This window comes from Chiloscyllium plagiosum, unplaced genomic scaffold (genome assembly GCF_037043375.1).
Source record: "Chiloscyllium plagiosum isolate Xiang-an unplaced genomic scaffold, Cpla_swu_hap1 HiC_scaffold_10, whole genome shotgun sequence".
In the NCBI taxonomy this organism is placed as follows: Eukaryota; Metazoa; Chordata; class Chondrichthyes; order Orectolobiformes; family Hemiscylliidae; genus Chiloscyllium; species Chiloscyllium plagiosum.
The window spans coordinates 12,856,709-12,877,283 of record NW_028270148.1 but is presented as its reverse complement, the minus strand read 5'-3'; the positions used below and the strand labels follow the sequence as shown (position 1 = coordinate 12,877,283).

Genomic DNA, 20,575 nt, shown 5'->3' with positions numbered 1-20,575 from the left:
TTTTTGTGATCCTGATTTGATTGGACGAATCCCATTTGCTTCTCTTGCTTTTTTGTGCCCCTCCCAGAGCCACTATATCCCCTCCCCCACTCCTAGAAGTTACATAGTAACTCGATGCAAAACACCAGTCTACTTAAGGCTATGTTGTCAACAGCACTGAAAACAAATTTCTTGACAAAAAGATTAACCATTGACAGTTACTGTAATCTCCAGGGTCTTTATTATAACCTTCTCAAAATAAGTGAAGCATTGAATAATAAATTAAGAAAACACACATTTCTGCAGCAATATTTAAGTTCGTAAAAAAATACTGTCCATTTTTTTTCTCTTCCCTCCCCCTCAAAAAAAATGGCTTCAACACAGAATATCATGTAAACGATAAATCGACATTGAAGTGGTAAGTAAACAGCAAACAAGGTGTTTTTTTTTAAAAGGAAAATTTAACCACCTTTTGAGAAATGTTTTAATCGCACACAGACACAAACATGCACACAAACGCACGTGTACACATTCCACTCTGCAATGTCCTAACATTTGAGAGTCAGAAGGTGTGGGGGGGAGGGGACACAGTCAAGAAAGTCTAGTGAAGGCTGAAGGAATGTTAGATCTTTTGTGTCAAGACTATTGTCACTGGTTTTAAGTTACAGTACCCAAAGGGCCTGGGGGCGTCTTCACTGCAATTGTTTTAAAACTAACTGAATCAAACTGATACATACATTATCATACCACATATCAATGAAAATTAAAAGGCTGTTGTTGTGCACATCTTGGTAGGGTTAGAACAGAAAAAAATGGTGATTATAATTCCATTAGCTGTCTTCACAAAGCTTTTGAGGAAACTATACAGATTGTTCTCTCTCCCTCTCTCTCCCCCCACAACAATTTTGCTTCAGTACATTTGAAACATACCCACACATTTCTCTTTCAAAATAAAATCTGCTTTGCAAAAAACAACCAAGTTTGTGCGATCAAAGTTTCTGACTGGGGGTGCTCCACTGTTTTCTAAGTGGTTGGTTTCAGTTTTCTTTAAGGAACATTTAACAGGCCATTAAAGACATCAAAAGGAAAATTAGAGAGTGGTTACATGTGCAGTGAATGGGTTATCAAACAACATGATTTAAACAAAAAAAAGTCACTCAGTTGATGAACAGATATTTAAAATCTAAAACAACAGATTCACTCTCTCTCTCTCACTCGTTGCAAAGAATAAATCTTTTGAGTTCAGTAGATGGAAGTCCTTTTTTTTGCATTTCTCTTTCAAGAATCATTTTTCAGTTCACACTTTTAGCAGCTCACCCGACTGGTTTGCTGTTTACAAACAAAGTCAGTCATGAAATCAAACTCATTCTGTCCCAGCCACAGTTCAGGCAGTTCCTTGATGCGATCCAAACCCAGTTCGATCACCAAGGACATGAGGACCTCTTCATCGATGAAGTCAGTGTCTATGGCATTGGGGGGCAGTATTGCTGCAGACATGTGGTGACTCGGTGTCATTGAAGAGCTGTGATGTTTTACTTCCCTGTACTGTTGCTGCTGCTGCTGCTGCTGGTGGTGACCCAAGGCGCTAGCAGGATGCAGGTCCGTCATGCTGTAGTGTTGTTGCTGGTGGCCGTAGTATTGGTTGGTCAGCTTTTGTAAATGCATGCTCGCTGCAAGCTGTGCTGCAGGGCTGCTCCCAGCCACTGCTTGTCCCATATACTGGGGATGGGGAGGATGCGAGTGATGCTGCTGCTGTTGTTGCTGTCTAGATGTGTACCTGATGCTGGGGGGCATGCTATTCAGATGACCAACTGGACCCCCTTGTCTGCTGCCAGGGACCAGTGCATGCCTCATGCTCCCACTGGAGGTGTTCACGTTGCTGGGTCCAGGGTAATGCAGCAAGGAGGTAGCGGCCGGGTGCTCACTCATCATGCCGCTGTAGGCGTGCTGGTGCTGGGGGTAAGGGTTCAGACTCATCCGCCGGACGTGAAGCCCGCTATGCCCCTCCGGGAAACGTCCGTGGCTCATCATACGCTCGGCCATCGCCCCTCCAACTTCAATGCAGATAGGGAAGGGGTTAGGAAATAAATAAATGCACTTGTGAATGAAAGAAAGCAATGAAAAAAAAACCCAAACGATCTCAACAACTGCAAAACGTACAAACTGGACAGTTCGCAACTCCATGCGTTCTCCCTAGAGCAACTTTATCCAACCCTTTCTTTTTGCCAAGACTGAAAATTTGTACAATTTGTAACTTACCTCTTTTGCAATAAATGCACTTTCTTTGCTCCTGTGTTTCTTTCACTGATCTCTGGGCAAAGAAAGAATAATATTGATTATTCTGCTTTCCTGCCTTTGCACATTCACCAACTCCTCTTTATATCTGTCAGTATGCAGACTATTCTCAGCTGCACTCTTCCTTATGTCTCTCTCCCTATATATATATATATATATATATATTCGTGCTGCTAAGCTAAAGGATCAGGCGCCACAAACTCAGAACGATTAAGCAACAAAAGATGTTCACTCGGCTGCCTCGGCCACTCTTAATATAGGGCTCCTGAGGCCAGCCTCAACACCCGGCACAGACTTTCTCTGGAATGTGGATCAGGATCAGGGAGTCAAACCGAATACCAGGCGACAGAACCTCCGCCAATCAACTGAACAGGGAAACGCGAACAGCAACAGATTCGTTCAGATAAAACAAATTACTGCAGATGCTGGAATCTGTCATGAAAACAACAAATGCTGGAGATCACAGTGGGTCAGGCAGCATCGTTGGCACCTCAGCTCTGATGAAGGATCATCCAGACTCAAAACCTTAGCTTGCTCTCTCTCCATGGATGCTGGCTGACCCGCTGTGACCTCCAGCATTAGGAACTGGGGATGCTGGAAATCAGAAACAAAACAACAGAAATTGCTGGAAAATCTCAGCATCTGTGGAGAGAGAGGCAGAGTTAATGTTTCAAGTCCAGCAATTCTGATTCGGAACACATTAGTCGGACAGAATGCATTATTTGTAGCATTTATCTGCGACGCTATCAGGTATTTAACAGGAGAGGGTGCAGGAGAAACTCACACGAAAAAAGATATCGTTGTTGGAGAAACTCAGCAGGTCTGGCAACACCTGTGGAAGGGGAAAGCGGAGTTGACATCTCAAGTCTCGTCTGACCCTTCTTCAGAACTGAAGTTGTGGAGTTTTGAAGAAGAGCCATTGGATCATAAGAAATGGGAACAATTGTAGGCCATTCAGCCCCTCAAGCCTACTCCACCATTCACTGGGATCGTAAGTAGACAAGCAGGAGGTTTGAAGAACACAGCAAGCCAGGCAGCATCAGGAGGTGGAGAAGTCTCCAACTTCTGAAGCTGCCTGGCTTGCTGTATCCTTCGAGCCTCCTGCTTGTCTAATTTGGATTCCAACATCTACAGTTTTTTTGTGTCATTCATTAGATCTGACATTCCTCGCGTCATTTTCCTGGCCTTTGCCTGAAATCCTTAATTTCCTTATGGGTCAAGAATCTATCTATCTCAGCCTCAAATAGAAACAGAATTTGCTGGAGAAACTCAACAAGTCTGACAGCATTTGTGGAGAGAAAGCAAAGTTAACATTTCGAATCCAGTGGTCCTTTTCAGACCCCATTTTAGATTTCCAGCATCCACAGTATTTTGCTTTCATTTTATAGCATATTTAAAATGTTTTTTTTAAAAAGATGTTTGCCTGATTAAGAGGAAAAAAAGCTATCAATTTGCATTTCAACCATCTGGAAAGCTTGAAACTCTCCCTCCAGTCCTTCACTCCTTTTCATTTCCTTCAGTGTCTTGCAGGTTTCCTGTGCTACAAAAAGAAAGAATTGCATTTATGTAGCAACCTTGACAATCACCACAGATCAGCAAGCACTTTAAAGCCAACGGGAAACCTTTTTTGAGTGTAGTCGCTGTTGTAATGTCGAGAATGTGGGAGTTAATTTCTGCACAACAAGCTCCCACAGACAGATAATGAACATATAGTTAATCTCAGTGACATTTATTGAAGGGTGATTAAGGCCCAGGACACAAAGGAGAACATGCTTTCCCTCAAAATAGCACTATGGGATGTTTAACATCCTCCCTGACAGTGGACCAGTTTAATGCCTTGTCTGAAACTGTACCTGCAACAGTGAAGCACTCCACCTTGACCTCGCTGGGATTGTCAGCCAAGATATTGTACTCAAAGTCTAGGAACCAGGACTTGAACCCACAATGTTCCTGACTCAGCAGCCAATTTAACTGAGTCCCTGCTGACACTCTGAGTGAGTGCCGCCCCACATCTCTCATCAGCTGACCAGCTCTCAGTGTGTGAGTAACTTTTTATCCCTAACAACTTGTGCTTAAGAATCTCGACCTAGGTACCTTTGTACCTAAGGTAAGTAGCAACTTGTAAATCTTTCACTGTTCTCATTTGATTACGTGTGACAATAATTCTAATGCTAATTCTAACAGAATGGTTTTCAGTTTAGCAGTCAAGCCCCAATTGGAGCTCTTGTGGTGGGTTGGAAGCTCAGAGTTCTAGCCTATGTTAGGAGCTTTTGGTTAAACAACATGGCTTATAATGTGACCAACGCAGGCTGATTGCCAACTTGGAAATCGTATGGTAGTCAGTAAGGTGGGGGACAAACTTCCTGCTCAACCAGAACAATGTGGCAGCTGCAGTGCAGGAGCCTCCCCATGCTAGAACTCTCTGTGTACAGCTACCTACTGTTAGTGGTTACCATCCTTGTTTTGTGGGATGAACACACACATGCACACGCACGCACGTACACACACACACACTCTCTCATGCACACACTCGCTCTCTCACACATACTCGCTCTTACACACAAACACACACAGACACACACACACTCCCACTCACACACATACACACGCACACACAGACACTCACACACACATGCAAACTCTCGCTCACACACGTACACATGCACACACAGACACACACAGAGACACTCACACACTCACAGATACATACAAAATCTACTTCCTGTCTTTCTCACTCAACGCATACAGACCTGCATTGCCAAGCAGGAGGGTCACTGCCCAGCAGGACAGTCACTGCCCAGCAGGAGAGTCACTGCCCAGCTGGAGAGTCACTGCCCAGCAGGAGAGTCACTGGATTGCTGCACTCCCCCAACTAACACCTACATTGATACTGAGACCAGTTGTGTAGACCCAGCTGACTCAGTGGTCCTGAACTGGTCATTACCTTGGTCAGAATAACACAGTTGGGCACTGACAGAAACTCATATCTTTAAATGATCATCATGGTTATGAGGTTTCACCCTTGAGACTTTTATTCTGATTTTTGTGAATTGAATTACAGTCTTGAGCAAGAATCTGCTCTCAATTTTATTTTGTTAGTGGGACGGCACAATACAGTGTAATATGTAGGAATGATTGTGTTTGATTCTTAAAAGTATGCAGCATAGCGACGCAGGTTTATACTCAATACTGGCCTGTCATTTCTATTTATAATCAGTAAGTGGCCCTACTGGCTATTTTGAGCAATTTCCATTTTTATTCCAGGTTTTTTTAACATTTGAAATGTTCTCTTTTTAACTCATTACAGATAATTTGAACAAAAACCCATCTCTCTGTTAAGATAATCAGTTTGAGTGGGAAATAATGGTCCCAGTCAAACCTCATTACAGACGGATCATACACTGTACCTTACTGCTCCTGTGGCAATTTGAAGAAAATAATTATTTTTTGAATTATCACTGACTGTTGCAAATAAATTAATTGTTCTTATTGAACACAGTTACATTGAATCTTAAAGGAAAAGTCTACCCTCATGGATCTTTGCAACCGAGAAAATGTTAAATCTAATAGATTGTAGTTGCATTTTGATAGCATCATCTATGACCACAGGAGGTCTCCAGGTGCTTTACGTCCTGTGAAGTACATTTTGAAGTGTAGTAATGTTGGAAGTACAACGACCATTTGTGCACAGCAAGCTCCCACAAACAGCAACGTAAAAATGACCAGATCATTTGTGACCCAAGACAAATATTGACCAATGCATTGGGAAGAACTTGAAACAAATGCAGGAAATGCTGCAGAAACTCAACAGCTATGGCAGCATCTGTGGAGAGAGAAACAGAGTGAACATTCTAAGTCGAGTACGACTCTTCTTCAGAATGCTGAAAGAGGAATGAATCAATTCAGTTTTGAAGAAGTCATATCCGATTCAAAACGTTCACTTGTTTTTCTCTCTCCACAGATACTGCCAGACCTGTTGAGTTTCTCCAGGATTGTTTCAGATTTCCGGTGTCGGCAGCAATTTGCTTTTACTTTGGAGAAAGTACCTGCTTGTCTCCGAAATAATGCGTAGCCTACTTTTGAGTGGGTAGAGCCTTGATTGACATCTTATCAGAAATACATTCCTGATGAAGGGCTCATGCCTGAAATGTCGATTCTCCTGCTCCTCGATGCTGCCTGACCTGCTGTGCTTTCTCAGCAATACCCTCTTGACTCTGATCCCCAGCATCTGCAGTCCTCACTTTCTCCTCGATGGGCTGAAGGGCCTGCTTCCACACTGTAGGGATTCTATGATACTGTAGTAACAAGGAACAAAGAAAAGGAATAATTGGTATTATTTAAAATTAAGCATCTGCCAAAATGTTTAATTTAAAAGACATAATTCATGGCAGGTGAGCTCAAAGCCATCCTATGCTCTTCCTGGTCTATATGGGAAGCCAGGATTGTTTCCAAAGCTCAGAACTGGAATTTGTGTGTTAAGTGTATTCATTTCCAACACCTAGAAGTCTGGATCTTCGAGCTGAAGCAGCAGGCGTGGACACTGTGGAGCATCCGCAAGGCAGGGAATATGGTGGATAGCAGATGTAGGGAGTGCAGGCTAAAACACCACAGGTAGGAAGGGAATGGCTAACCACCGGGCAGAGTTAGAGGATCAGGCAGGCAGTGCAGGAGTCTCCTGCGGCAATTCCCTTGCAAAACAGATTGATCACTGAAGATACTGTTTTCGGGAGAATGGCTTCTCTGGGGAAAGCAGCAACGGTCAAATTTGTTGCATTACGATTGGCGTTCTTGCATTGAGAAGGAAGAAAAGGTGTAGGAGTGCAAAATGTTATTGGGGATTCAATTGGAAGGGGCACAAGTAGGAGTTTCTGTGTTCACATATGGTATGTTGCCTCCTTGGTGTTCGGGTCAAGGATGTCTCCAAGCGATATTCTGGAGAGCGAGGGTGAACAGCCAATGGTTGTGACACATGTTGATACAGATAGTACAGATGACAATAGGGATGAGGTCCTAAAAGTAGGGTATATGGAGTTAGGAAGTAAGTTGAAAAGTAGGACCTCAAAGGTAGTGATCTCTGGATTACTATCAGTGTTAAGTGCCAGTCAGAGTAGAAGTAGCAGGATATATCAGATGAATACGTGGCTGAAGAGATAGTGCAAGGGAAAAGGTTTCAGATTCCTGGGATATTGGGACGAGTTCTAGGAGAGATAGGTCCAGTACAAACTGGATGAGTTATATCTAGACAGGTCAGGGACTAATGTCCTAGGGGTAAATAATTGCTCAAATAGTTGGGAAGGCTTTTAGAATGGCAGGGGGGGGGGGTGGGAATGTATGCAAGGAGTCAGGAAGAGGAAGCAAGGACAAGAAGAAAAGACAGAAAGGGGAATAAGGAAAGTGATAGGCAAAGAAATCAAGGGCCAAGATCAAACCGGAACACAGTGAAAAAGAATGGGAATCGATAAGTAATGTTAAAAAGACAAGCCTTAAGGTTTTTGTGCCTTAATGTGACAAGCATTTGCAATAAAGTGGATGAATTAGTTGTGAAAACAGTTGAAAGCAGGTATCACCCAGTCAGGATTAGAGAGACATGGCTGCAAGGTGACCAGGGATGAGAACTGAATGTTTAGGGGTATTCAATTAGGAAGGGCAGACAAAAAGGAAAAGGTGGTGGCGTTGTATTGCTGGGTTAAAGAGGAAAATCAAACACCCATAGTGAGGGAAGATATCAGACCCAATGATATGGAACACATCAGGGTATAGCCGAGAAATATCAAGGGGCAATAAACATTAGTCTGAGTAGTTCGTCGGTCCCCAAACTGTAGGGGTGATGTTGAGAAGATCGTTTACCAAAACATTAGAGACTGAAATAAAGGAAAATCTATAATTACGGCTGACTTTAATAGAATTGAATGTCCACAATGTGGAAGTAGACTAATCGGCCCAGCAAGTCCACATCTACTTCTGAAGAACATTTCACCTAGACACAGCCCCCTATTCTATCCCTGGAACCCCACATTTCCCATGGCTAATCCGCCTAACCTACACATCCCTGCATATTATAGGTAATTTAGCATGGCCATCTTCCGATTCTATCCCTGTAACCTTGTATTTCCCTAACCACGAGCTAATCCACCTAATTTACATAGCCCTGCACACTACAGGTAATTTAGCACGGCCAATCCACCTAACCTACACATCCCTGCATACTATGGGTAATTTAGCACGGCCACCCCCCAATTCTATCCTTGTAACCCTGCATTTCCCATGGCTAATTCACCTAATCTACACATCCATGCACACAATGGGTAATTTAGCATGGACAATCCACCTAACCTACACATCCATGCAATGGTAAGAGGCATTAGTTGGCTATGATAGATTGGGAAATATTACTTAAAGGCATGATAGTGGAAAGGCAATAGCAAACATTTAAATGGTATATGGGTGAACTGCAACAATTGTCTGTTCCTGTCCAGTACAAAAATAAAATCGGAAAGGTGGCCAAACTATCTCATACAAGGGAATTTAGAGATGGCGTTAGACACAAGAAAGAGACCAAATTGGCCAGAGAAAAGAGCACAGACCTGAGTAGTGGGAGCAGATGGAATTCAGCAAAGGAAGATAAAAGGATTTATAAGAAAGGAAAAGTAGAGTCCAAGTGTAAGCTTACGCAGAACATTAAAATTGACTGCAAACTCTTCTGCAGGCATGTGAAGGGAAAATCATTGGTGAAGCCAGCCCTTACAGTCAGAAACAGGGGAATTTGTAATGGGGAACACAGTGATGGCTGACCAGCTAAATACATGCTTTGATTCACAAAGAAGGACATAAAAAACATGCCACAAATGTAGGGGTACAGCAGGGTTTAGTGAGAGGGAGGAACTGAAGGGAATCAGTATGCCTAGGGTAATGGTGTTGGGGTTATTAATGGGATTGAAGGCCAATAAATCCGCAAACCCTGATAATCCATATCCCAGAGTGTTTAAGGGACATGGCCCTAGAAACAATGGATACATGGGTGCCATCTTCCAAGATTCTGTACAGTTCCTACACATTGAAGGGTAGCTAATATTACGCATCTACTGAAGAAGGGAAGTAATGGTGGATCAATGACAATCGAGGCCTATGACAATGGCCACTGACAAGCCTTTACGATCATTGAATCTATCGCTTCCAGTAAATCAGGAACATTAGTGCTAAAATTGTTTGAAGGCTGCCAGCAATTTTGTGGAAGTTCAATTTTGCTAATAGACTTTGAGACGTTTGATAGCATTTTTTCAGTGAGAGAACCTGACTCATTATCTTGCCTTTTCTCATTTCAAGCAGGGCCAGAGGACTAAATCAAGTTAGGATGCATCTTATACAAAGTCAGGTAAGCAGACACTTTACGTAGAGTGTAACAGGGCCCTGTAAAAGTAAATACAGGTCACTAAAATTTGTACTGACCTAACACAATGGTGAAATTGAATTGGCTGTTTCCTGTTTCTTGAAAATTGAGAAAATATTTCCACATGTGGGAGAGCCAAAGACTGGTACCATGAATATAAAATAGTCATTGATAAGGAACTCAGGCGAAACTTCTTAACCCAGAGAATAGTTACAATAAAGGACTTCCTAGAGAAATCCTGGCTGATACTCCAGTGGTATGGTGCTGGAGGAGTACTTCACTGTTGGAGATGCCTTCTTTCCATTGAGATGTTCATCGTTTATATAGTGCCATGCCCAACTGGGAGGCACTCCAAAGTGTGATGCAGCCAATACATTCCATCAGAAATGAAGCCACTGTCCCGTTGCAGTATAAAACACCTGCCAATTTGGACACAGCAAGATCCCATTAATAATAACACCACAACAATGACTGGATAATCTATTTTGGGCTAGAAAATAAATGTTGTTCACAACGGAAGTGCAAAATACTGGGTGTGCTGGGATTATGAAATAAAAACAGGGTCAGAGATCACTGTGGAGTGAGAAACAGAATTAAAATTTCAGGTCTTGTTCTTTTATCACATTATCTTGCTCCACTTTGAAAAATGCATGGTATCTTTCTCACCCAACTGAGTGGATGATGGATCAGAACCCAAATATCATGGATATTTTTAACTTTTAATTGTAATTTTTAAAAAACAATAGGGTTGCTATATACAAAAATAGCCTAAAGGGTAAATTCAGTGCTGACTGGCAAAGCCCTGTGAGAGAATATGTAATGGTTCACTTGAAGAGTATCAGGGATACTTCAAACAGAGAGACAGAGAGGTAACAGGAAGATATAATGATGGGGTGAACTATCTCCTCATTTCTCAGCAGAAACTACCTCTTGCAGAATTATTTTGTGGTTTTATTTATTTCAAGAGTACATCAAAAGGGGTTAAAAAAATGTCAGAGAAAGAATCAACTTCAACCCTGGTCTATGTGCGTTAGTAGATGAAGGTGTACCAGTCTACTGAGGCTATGTTAACTAGTCTGGATTCGAATGCTAGTGTGCTAGATCACAGCCAAAGAACCACCCACTAGTCCCCCCTGTGTTGCAGGTAAAGTAGCTCTCTCATTCTGAATGCTAGAAGCCAGCTAACTAACAAACCAGTCAAAGGACTTGTTCACAATGAGCACTGCCTGTAAATTACTGACAAAAGGAAACAATGCTAAAGATCACAACTAACCTGCCAAAGCTAAGGAAGCTGAAAATGACTGTTCCAACCATGATGTGGATGTGCCAGCGTTGGACTGGGGTGGACAAAGTTAAAAATCACACAGCACCAGGCTGTAGTCTACCTGTTGGATTCTAACCTGGTGTTGTGTGATTTTTAACTTTGTTCCAACTATCGATGTTCTACTATCAACGCTTCACACAGCACCCAGAGAAGCTGATGTGTATATCTTTGTTTTGTACTTCTAATTCCAAATCTGTGTGGATGTGTGCTGTATGTTCTTCTCACATTTAATAGCTAATCTACTCATTTGTTTTGTTAATTCAAGGAAACCTGGTTCAGTTGTTCAGATATCTTCTTTTAGAATGTGACTGTATGCCTCTAAATAGAACAAGGTCAGATTGGGATGTCTCGTTGGCAGGGATGTTTTGGAGCAAAGGGTCTGTTTCTGTGCTGAATGACTCTATGACTCTATATAATAATTGCATAAATTAATTGGGTTTGGGAGAAGGTGGGGTCCACAACTAGGGATCCTTTGTAAATTAACCTTGTTGTGATCAACGGGTTGGGGGGACAGTGATAAACAAGGGGAGTCAGTTCATCCCTCTACACTGAGGGGTTTGATATTTGGGGTGCCTATCTGGAAGTATAACAGAGGAGACAAATCTTTTGTGGTGAAGACATTTGGAGTTGGACCAGTATCGACAAGTTTCCTGACTCAGAAACAAGATTATTGCCACTGGACTGCAGCTGACACAGAGTGCGTAGGTGCATTTGTGCGTGTGTGTATGTGCACTGCAGACAAGTATAATGGCAATGCCAGATGGCTCCCACTGCTAGTGGAACTGCATCCCAGCAGAGAGTCAGCAGAGGAGGAGGACAGCAAGAGAAAAGTGACAAGCAGTAAAAAGAGCTTGTTATCGAGAACGTTCATTATGTACAAAAATACAACAACTAAGATAGGAAGCCCGTTTTGGTATAAATAGTGCCGCAGACACTTTGTTCTACAATGACGTAGATTGCAAACTCCATCGTCTGAATAGAACTGAAGATTATTTGTTTTTGATTCATGACGTAGACTGCAAACACAGAATAGAGCCAGAGTTTACCTTTTATACTGGACCATGAATCCATTGCAGTGAATGGATCTGGAGTTATTGTTTCACAGTGCTGAAGGATGTAAATATATCGGAATGAATAGAGCATGTTACTTGCCAGCAAGTCACAGAAATAGATTACATTCCTCACCCCTTCAAAGGAGTGACTTCAGTGAAAATAAATGAGACTCGACAGTCCCGAAATCCTGTGAGCAGCGAACTTCTGCTTATGACCCTGCTATGTCCAGTTTCAACTATTCCAATTCTCTCCTGACTGACCTCTCATCTTTCATCCTCTGCAAGCATTGAAGATTCAAGGAACTCAGCCTGTGTTCATGAGAGTGTCGAAAAATGAGAGGAGATCTTACAGAAACTTACAAAATTCTCACAGAACTCAACAGGTTGGCTGCAAGGAGGCTGTTTTCCCAGGGTGGAGAGTCTAACACCAGGGCTCAGAATAATGGGAAGGCCATCTAGGGGGGGGTGTTGCCAAACAATGAGACCTTGGAATGCAGGTTCACATTTCCTTGACGGGGGAGTTGCAGGTGGACAGGGCGGTGATGAAGGCATTTGGTACGCTTGCCTTTATTGATCAGGGTCAAAAATCACCAGGTTACAGTCCAACAGGTTTATTTGAAAACACAAGCTCTCAGAGAATAGGAGTTGGAAGGTCAGCTTGCGACTGTACAGGACATTGGTTTGACCACTTTTGGAATATTGCATTCAATTTTAGGTCTCCCTGTTATAGGAAAGATGTTGTTAAACTTGAAAGGGTGCAGGAAAAGTTTGTAAGGAAGTTGCCAGGGTTAGGGAGTTTGACCTATAGGGAGAAGCTGAATAGGCTGAGGCTATTTTCCCTGGAGTGTTGGTGATTGAGGAATGACCTTACAGAGGTTTACATAATCATGAGGGGCATGGAAAGGGTGAACAGCCAAGGTCATTTTCCCAGGGTAGGGGAGTCCAAAACCAGACAGCATAGGTTTAAGGTCAGAAGAGAAAGATTTAAAAGGGATCTAAGGGGCAACGTTTTCATGTAGAGGGTGGTGGTGTATGGAATGAACTGCCAGAGAAAGTGGTGGAGGCTGGTACATTTATAACATTCAAAAGTCATCTGGATGGGTATGTGAATAGGAAAGGTTTGGAGGGATATGAGCCACATATTGGCAAATGGGATTAGATTCATTTAGGATATCTGGTCTGCATGGATGAGTTGGATCGAAGGGTCTGATTCCGTGCTGTACATCTCTATGACTGAGATAATGTTCAAATGTTTCACTTAAGGAGTACTAAATTATTGGAATGTTCCATCCTAGATTTCTGAGGAAGCTTAATCCTTAGCTATAAATAGGCACAATCCTAATGTGACTGGACAAGTAATCCTTATTCCCAGGTTATTGATCTGTGGGGGTTTGAGTTCAAATCCCAACATAGCAGGTGGTGAAATTTGCATTTTCTTAAAAACAAAATAAGGCTTGGAACTAAAGTTGTTTGTTCATACACCCACATTGTTCACTAATGCCTTTTAGGGAAAGAAATCTACTGTCCTTACTTGATCTGACCTACATGTGACTCCAGACCCACAGCAATGTGGTTGTTTCTGAAATGGACTTGGCAAAATTAAGGATGGACAACAAATACTGGCCCTACCAGCAACCCTCACATCCCATGAACGAATAGAGAGAAAAAGGTTCCAAAACAGAAATCAACAAATTTCTGGATATGAATGAGGAGGAAGGGAGGTGGTGTTTGTGAGAGGGGGTTAAATGGTGTTAATTAATGATTATCAATCACAAATTGAATGGCATAGCAGGGTCAATGGGCCGAATGACCTACACTTGTTCATAAACTTGAAGTAATTGGAAACTATGCTGAACTGTCCTTTCATGCATCAAGTTCCATTGAGTTCTCTGCTCACTGCACTGTCCCAGGTCAGTAGCACTGTGATATGAGACTGGGTGACCAAAAGATTGATGAAGGAACCAGGCTTCACTGCCTGACTTCCAAAGATAAACAGGGGAAATGTTTCCCAAGAGCTTGATTGGTAACAGTAAATGCTCAGTGTGGATTGCTATTGTGTCTTACCGGAAGATCGTGGCTTCAAGTTCCACAGAGAGTTGAGGGTAGAATCTACGCTGACCATATTCTCAGTGTTAGACTGTTAGAGGTGACTATCAGTGCTTTCAGAGAAGATCAGACAGTACTAATCCTAGGTAGGGCCAGGCAGCTCTCCCTCATGCCTTGGCCAATATTTATCGATAGAGTAATAGTGCAAATACAGATGATCTGTTCATTATTATGTTGTGGGAGCTTGCTGTGTCTAAATTGGCTGTTGTACTTTGCACTTTACTGCAGTGAGTGTACTATTTAAAACACCATGCTGCCTGCAAATGCTTAGAGATTTTTCTTCCTGTTTCTTTCAATCCTGCTTTCCAAAACAAGTCAGTTTCACTGTGGTAATCCCACTTACTTCGGGGTCAATGGGCTTGAGGTCCACACCGATGCTTCAACTTATAAATCAAGCTGCTCTGTGACTCAGTAACAAGGGAGTGCCGTTTGGTCAAAAGTGCCATTTTTCCGCTGGAACTCTGAACCAACAGCCCCACCTATTCTGAACCGAGTCTCCCACCCATTCCGGTAGGATGGTAAGATGTCATGGTCACTGATTCCAGTACAGAGGAATCTAATCAGGTCTGCAACCCCACCACATCCAATCCCATTTCATAACAGATTCCTTGATGCAAGGACTGGAGAGATATGGAGTAGGCGAACACAATGTGTTTAATTTGGTGTCATGTTTGGCACAACATCGTGAGCCGACTGGCCCGTCCCTGCGCCGTACTGTTCTGTGTTGAGTCCCATGTGTCTGGTGGCTGTTTATGACAAGCAGTTTTCTTACAAAACAAGAACCATTGTGTGAAGAAGTGATGGCTTGTGTTCTGGAGGAGAGTCACACTGGACTCAAAACTCTGCTTCTCTCTCCACTGCTGCTGCCAGACTTGTTGAGTTTCTCCAGCATTCTCTGTGCTGGTTCAGATTTCCAGCATCTGCGGTATCTTATGAGGAGCTAATCCTGTTGTGGCTTTGCATTGTAATAAAATTACTGCATAGACACTGGTACCATGACAATGCCTGAGGCACCACTGTGTTCCATTAGGCAAAAGATGATTAAACTTACCACAATTACCTTCCATTTCATTGCAGACCAAGTATTAGTTTGGTTATTTTTAGATGGATCCTTAAAAGCTCATACATTGCTCAGAGGCATATAAAAAAACACATGGAGTTTTAACACTGAGGTCGGCCATTCTGCCCATCCAGTTTCTGTCAGCACCCATGCTCCCTTTCTGCAAATCACTCTAATCACGTTTACTCACCCTATTTTCAGAAGCCTTCAACCTTCCCTTCCCACTCGCCCTCCCTCCAATCAAATCTTGGATGTTGACATAGTTTGTGTTTCAATCATTAACTCTGAAAGTGTATTCTGCAAGCCCGTAACCCTCTCTCTCTCTCTATGTGAAAATGATTTTTTCCACTCTCCGAAGACAAGCTGTTCTGTCTAATCTTGTGTCTATGCCCTCTCCAATTCTCCTCATCCGATAACTAGGAGCAATTGGTTTCGATCGAACCTGTCCCTTTATTTTATGATTTTAGATAGCTCTATGTTTCACCCCTTAATCTGAAACATTTTATCAAAGTAATTTTTCAAATGTTGTGTAATTCAGTAATTCTGAGCTGACTTGACCATAATAATCTAGGCTGATGCCTCACTGCAGTACTGAGGGAGTGCTGCACTGTTGAAGGAGGCAGCTTTTAGCTTTAAATGTCAAACTCCCAAGTAGACATTTTAATTTCTGTTCTCCGGGATTTTAGCCCCACAAAACTGGAAAGCCTGGCTTGACATGCAATCCTGTCCTTTCCAAATGAAAAAGAACTTACTCAATTTTTTTCCTGTTAAGCGATTATCACATTATATGTAGAGATATCAGAGTGTTGTTTTATAAGTTGCCAACTACTGGTGAGATGCAATGGTCGTTTTTGAGAGGGTTTTGATGGGAAGTTAATGACCTGTTGTTGTGCAAAAGTTGGAGAATGGCAGAAAATTTAAAAATTATAAATTGAGAAAAAAATAAAGTTATCTGCTAGCCTTCATAGTGAGAAGATTTGAGTGCAGCAGTAGGGGGCTGCAAGGTGGCTCAGTGGTTAGCATCGGTACCTCACAGCTCCAGGTACCTGTGTTCGATTCCAGCCTTGGGGACTGTCTGAATCGAGTTTGCATGTTCTCCCTGTGTCTGTATAGTTTTCCACTGGATGCTCTGGGCATGCAGATTGGATGGACTGACCTATGAAGAAAGACTGGATCGACTGAGCTTGTACTCACTTGAATTTGGAAGAATGAGGGGAGAATCTCACAGAAACATATAAAATCCTGATGGGACAGGACAGGCTAGATGTGGGAAGAATGTTCCTGATGTTGGGTAAGTCCAGAACTAGGGGTCATAGTCTAAGAATAAGGGGGAAGCCATTCAGGACTGAGATGAGGGAGAATTTTGTCACTGAGGGAATTGGGAACCTGTGGAATTTTCTCCCACAGGAAGCTGTTGGGGCCAGTTCATTAGATAGATTGGAAATGGCCCTTGTAGCTAAAGGGATCAAGGGGTATGGGGAGGGAATGGGATACTGAGATTGCCTAGGAGATAGTGAGGACTGTAGATGCTGGAGTTCAAAGTCGAGAGTGTGGTGCTGGAAAAGCACAGCCGGTCAGGCAGCATCCGAGGAGCAGGAGAGTTGACGTTTCGGGTATAAGCCCCTCGGCCCACAAACCTCATTCCTGATGAAGGGCTTTTGCCCGACTCGTCGATTTTCCTGCTCCTCGGTTGCTGCCTTACCTGCTGTGCTTTACCAGCACTTGCCAGAGGAAGTGGTGGAGACTAGTATAATTGCAACTTTGAAAAGTTGAGTATATGAATAGGAAGGGTTTGGAGGGATATGGGCCGGGTGCTGGCAGGTGGGACTAGATTGAGTTGGGATATCTGGTCGGCATGGATGGGTTGGACCTAAGGGTCTGTTTCTGTGCTGTACATCTCGATGACTCTATGACTGTCTACTACTGTGATTGCCTGATCAGCCATGATCATATTGAATGGTGGTGCAGGCTCGAAGGGCTGAATGGCCTTCTGCTGCACCTATTTTCTATGTTTCAATGCTTCATTTACTCTGCCAGATTCTCTATAATTCCTCAATTACTGCATTAATGCTACCCTCATCAGTGCTGTGCAGTTCTTCTCATTGACACCCAGCTGAAAGAGACAACTATCCTGTGCTGGGAATATTTTTTTTGGGCGTGCAATCTTCTGTGAGAAAAATCAGAACTGTGTAGTGTCCTCCGAATGTAATTGAACTGTCCTGGGATTCCCTTAGTTAAACAGTCAGTTACAATGTGACAATGGAGAGTCTGTTCTGACTGAGGTAATTAACATCTCATTGATGGCAATCGATAGGAGGATCTGCAGAACGGACAATTATATCAATGGGCCGTTCAGGGATCGTTATAGAGGAATATTTGAGGCAGCAGATGATGGCTGATTGATGGGAGCACATTCATATGGACTTGTCTGAATTCATCTCAGGTAACGAGAATATCTAAGGAACATTCCTGGGCACAGTGCAGCCGCTCCTCATCCTTGGGAAACGTCCCTTTGAAGCTCTTTCTGGCCTCTCAGTTCAGACTGTCCTGATTGTGTCTTGTGGACTCAGGAGCTTTGCAAATGGTGGTTACCATCTTTGCTGTTTCACTCACAGAGTCATAGAACTGTACAGCACGGAAACAGTCCCTTCAGTCCAACTTGTCCATGCCAACCAGATACCCTAAATTAATCTAGTCCTTTTTGCCAGCATTTAACCATTATCCCTCTAAAACCTTCCTATTCATGTGTTGTAATTGTACCAGTCTCCACCACTTCCTCTGACAGCTCATTTCATACACTCACCACCCTCTGTGTAAAAAAGTTGCCCCTTAGATCCCTTTTAACTCTTTCCCCTCTCACCTTAAATCTATGCCCTCTAGTTTTGAACACCCTATCCAAGGAAAAAGCCCTTGGCTTTTACCCTATCCATGCTCCTCATGATCTTGTAAACTTCTTTAAGATCGGTCTCCAACATTCCAGGGCAAACAGCCCCAGTCTATTCAGCCTCTTCCTATAGCTCCAACCCTCCAACCCTGGCAACATCCTTGTAAGTCATTTCTGAACCCTTTCAAATTTAACAACATCCTTCCTATAGCAGGGAGACTAGAATTGAATGCAATACAGCGTGTTCTGCTATAATGTGACAGTTATGTTCCTCTTCAGTCTCACGCTATAGAAGGTCATGCTGTAGAAGATCACTACAGAAATTTGCTAAACCCATTCAGTACAAAGTTTGCAATATCCAAACAGTGTCCACAATTCATCAATTGCTTTATAGCCAATCTGTGTTGACGAAACGCACGTTATACCAGAATGGCTTGTATTCCAAAAGTGGCCTAACCAACGTCCTGTACAGCCACAACATGACCTCCCAACTCCTACACTCAACGCACTGACCAATGAAGGCACGCGTACCAACGCCTACTTCACTATCCTGTCTACCTGTCACTCCACTTTCAAGGAATTATGAACCTGCACTCCAAGGACTCTTTGTTCAGCAACAGTCCTCAGGACCCTACCATTAAAAGTGTATAAATCCTGCCCTGATTTCCCTTACTGAGTACTGAGGGCACGTGGCACTGCCAAAGGTACCATCTTCCGGATGGAACATTAACCGGAGACCCCAACTGGTAGAAGTAAAGAAAGGCCTGAAGAACAGTAGCAGGAATTATCCCTGGTGACTGAGCCAGCCAATATTTATTCAACTGATACGATTAAAAAACATAGGTTATCTGTCGTTACTGTTTGTGGGAACTTGCTGTGTGTAAATTGAATGCTGTGTTTCCCACATTATAATAGCGACTTTGAGGTGTGCAGTATCTTGTGTGTTACTATCAAAATGCAAGTCTTTTTTCTCTTTCAGCGATTAATCCTGAATCGGAAGGTCAAGACACTTTAACATCAGCAATGTAGGATGACTTGCAAGTCGGATATAAACCTCGATTTAACATCTGCATCTTGTGGTAAGTCCCTCTTTGCCCTCCTCCAACCCTACAATGCTCCATGTCTTCTGCGCTCCACCCATCCTGGCCTCTGGTGGATGCCAAATTTCCATTGCTCTCCCCATCTCTTGGTGGCTGTTCCTTCAGCTCTAGAATAGCTTCCCACATCCCTCCACCTTTAATATGTCTACTAAAACCATCCTCTATGAATAAGCTTCATGCCACCTTTCCCAGTATTTCCTTATGGAGCTTGCTGTTAAATCTTGTCTATTATGTGCTTCTGTGACATGCCCTTGGATATTTTATTCTGATAAACATGCCATCTAAATATTTTTTGCTGTTTGTAGGTGGCCTCCTGGACTCCATAATAAGCTCTCTGAGTATAAAGAAGTTGAGAGATGACTAAGTACACAATGACCAACTCTTATTAGGAGGGAGGCAGATGGATTTCAAACATCTGCTTATACCCCTTCAGTCTGGCTGCATTTGTAAATATAAATGACTTGAGCTTCATTGTTCTAACAGCAGATGACACCCATTCTTTTCAACGCCCTGTCACCCGCAGCCAGCTCTCTGTTTAAAAGTGAAAACCTGGACCCGGATCCCTCGTTATTCACAATGGGAATTGAGTTCCCGTTGGCCTTCGGTAACAAATTGGTTATATGTTCAAATCCCGTTCCAGACACTTCGTGTGTAATTGAGACTGACATTCAGCTCCAGTACTGAGGGAGTGCTGAACTGCCAAAGTGGTATCTTTTGGATGAGACATTAAACCAAGTGCTTACCCATTCTCTCAGGCGGATGTAAAAACTCCTGTGATATTATTTCATAGAAGAAAAAAAGATCTCCCCTGGTATCTTGGTTAACATATACTGCCACCCCCCACTCATTTTATCTGGTCATTCATTTCAATGCTATTTTGTGGGAGCTTGCTGTGTGTAAATTGGCTATCACACTTGAAGTGTCATAGCATTCAAAGCTATGGGTCTGGATTAGAGTCCCTACAGTACGGAAACAGGCCCTTCGGCCCAACAAGTCCACACCAACCCTCCGAAGAGTAAAACACCCAGACCATATATTTACCTCTGATTAATGCCCCTAACACTACAGGCAACTTAGCATGGCCAATTTACCTGGCGCTGCACATCTTTGGATTGTGGGAGGAAACCAGAGCACCCAGAGGAAACCCACACAGACACGGGGAGAACATATGAACACAACACATTTTCAGCTTGGAGGGATATGTGCCAGTGCTGGCAGGTGGGACTAGATTGGGTTGGAATATCTGGTCAGCATGGACAAGTTGGACCGAAGGGTCTGTTTCCGTGCTGTACATTTCTATGACTCTATGACCACACAGACAGTCACCCAAGAAGGGAATCAAACCTGGGTCACTGCCGCTGTAAGGCAGCAGTGCTAATCACTGAGCC

General features: G+C 43.0%; 1 protein-coding gene and 1 long non-coding RNA gene across 3 annotated transcripts; one reads left to right on the top strand and one right to left on the bottom strand.

Moving 5' to 3' along the window:
* Positions 1–203: 203 nt before the first annotated feature.
* On the bottom strand, positions 204–2,491 carry cited2 (Cbp/p300 interacting transactivator with ED-rich tail 2). The gene is made up of 2 exons (XM_043695334.2): positions 2,239–2,491; positions 204–2,033 (listed from the first exon to the last, which is right to left on the bottom strand). The coding sequence occupies exon 2, from the start codon at positions 2,020–2,022 to the stop codon at positions 1,285–1,287; it is 738 nt and encodes a 245-aa protein (XP_043551269.2). The 5' UTR covers positions 2,023–2,033; positions 2,239–2,491; the 3' UTR covers positions 204–1,284.
* Positions 2,492–3,594: 1,103 nt separating this feature from the next.
* LOC122552595 (uncharacterized) lies at positions 3,595–19,955 on the top strand. 2 transcript variants are annotated; one of them, XR_006312427.2, is made up of 4 exons: positions 3,595–4,314; positions 9,601–9,646; positions 19,067–19,166; positions 19,493–19,955. It is a non-coding gene; the product is annotated as an uncharacterized LOC122552595 (long non-coding RNA). The 2 variants fall into 2 exon arrangements; XR_006312426.2 differs by having other exon boundaries at positions 3,595–4,381.
* The last annotated feature ends 620 nt before the right edge of the window (positions 19,956–20,575 follow it).

What these genes read in the sequence shown, in the direction of transcription:
- cited2 (XM_043695334.2), bottom strand. Translation starts at nt 2,022, where the DNA reads ATGGCCGAGCGTATGATGAGCCACGGACGTTTCCCGGAGGGGCATAGC.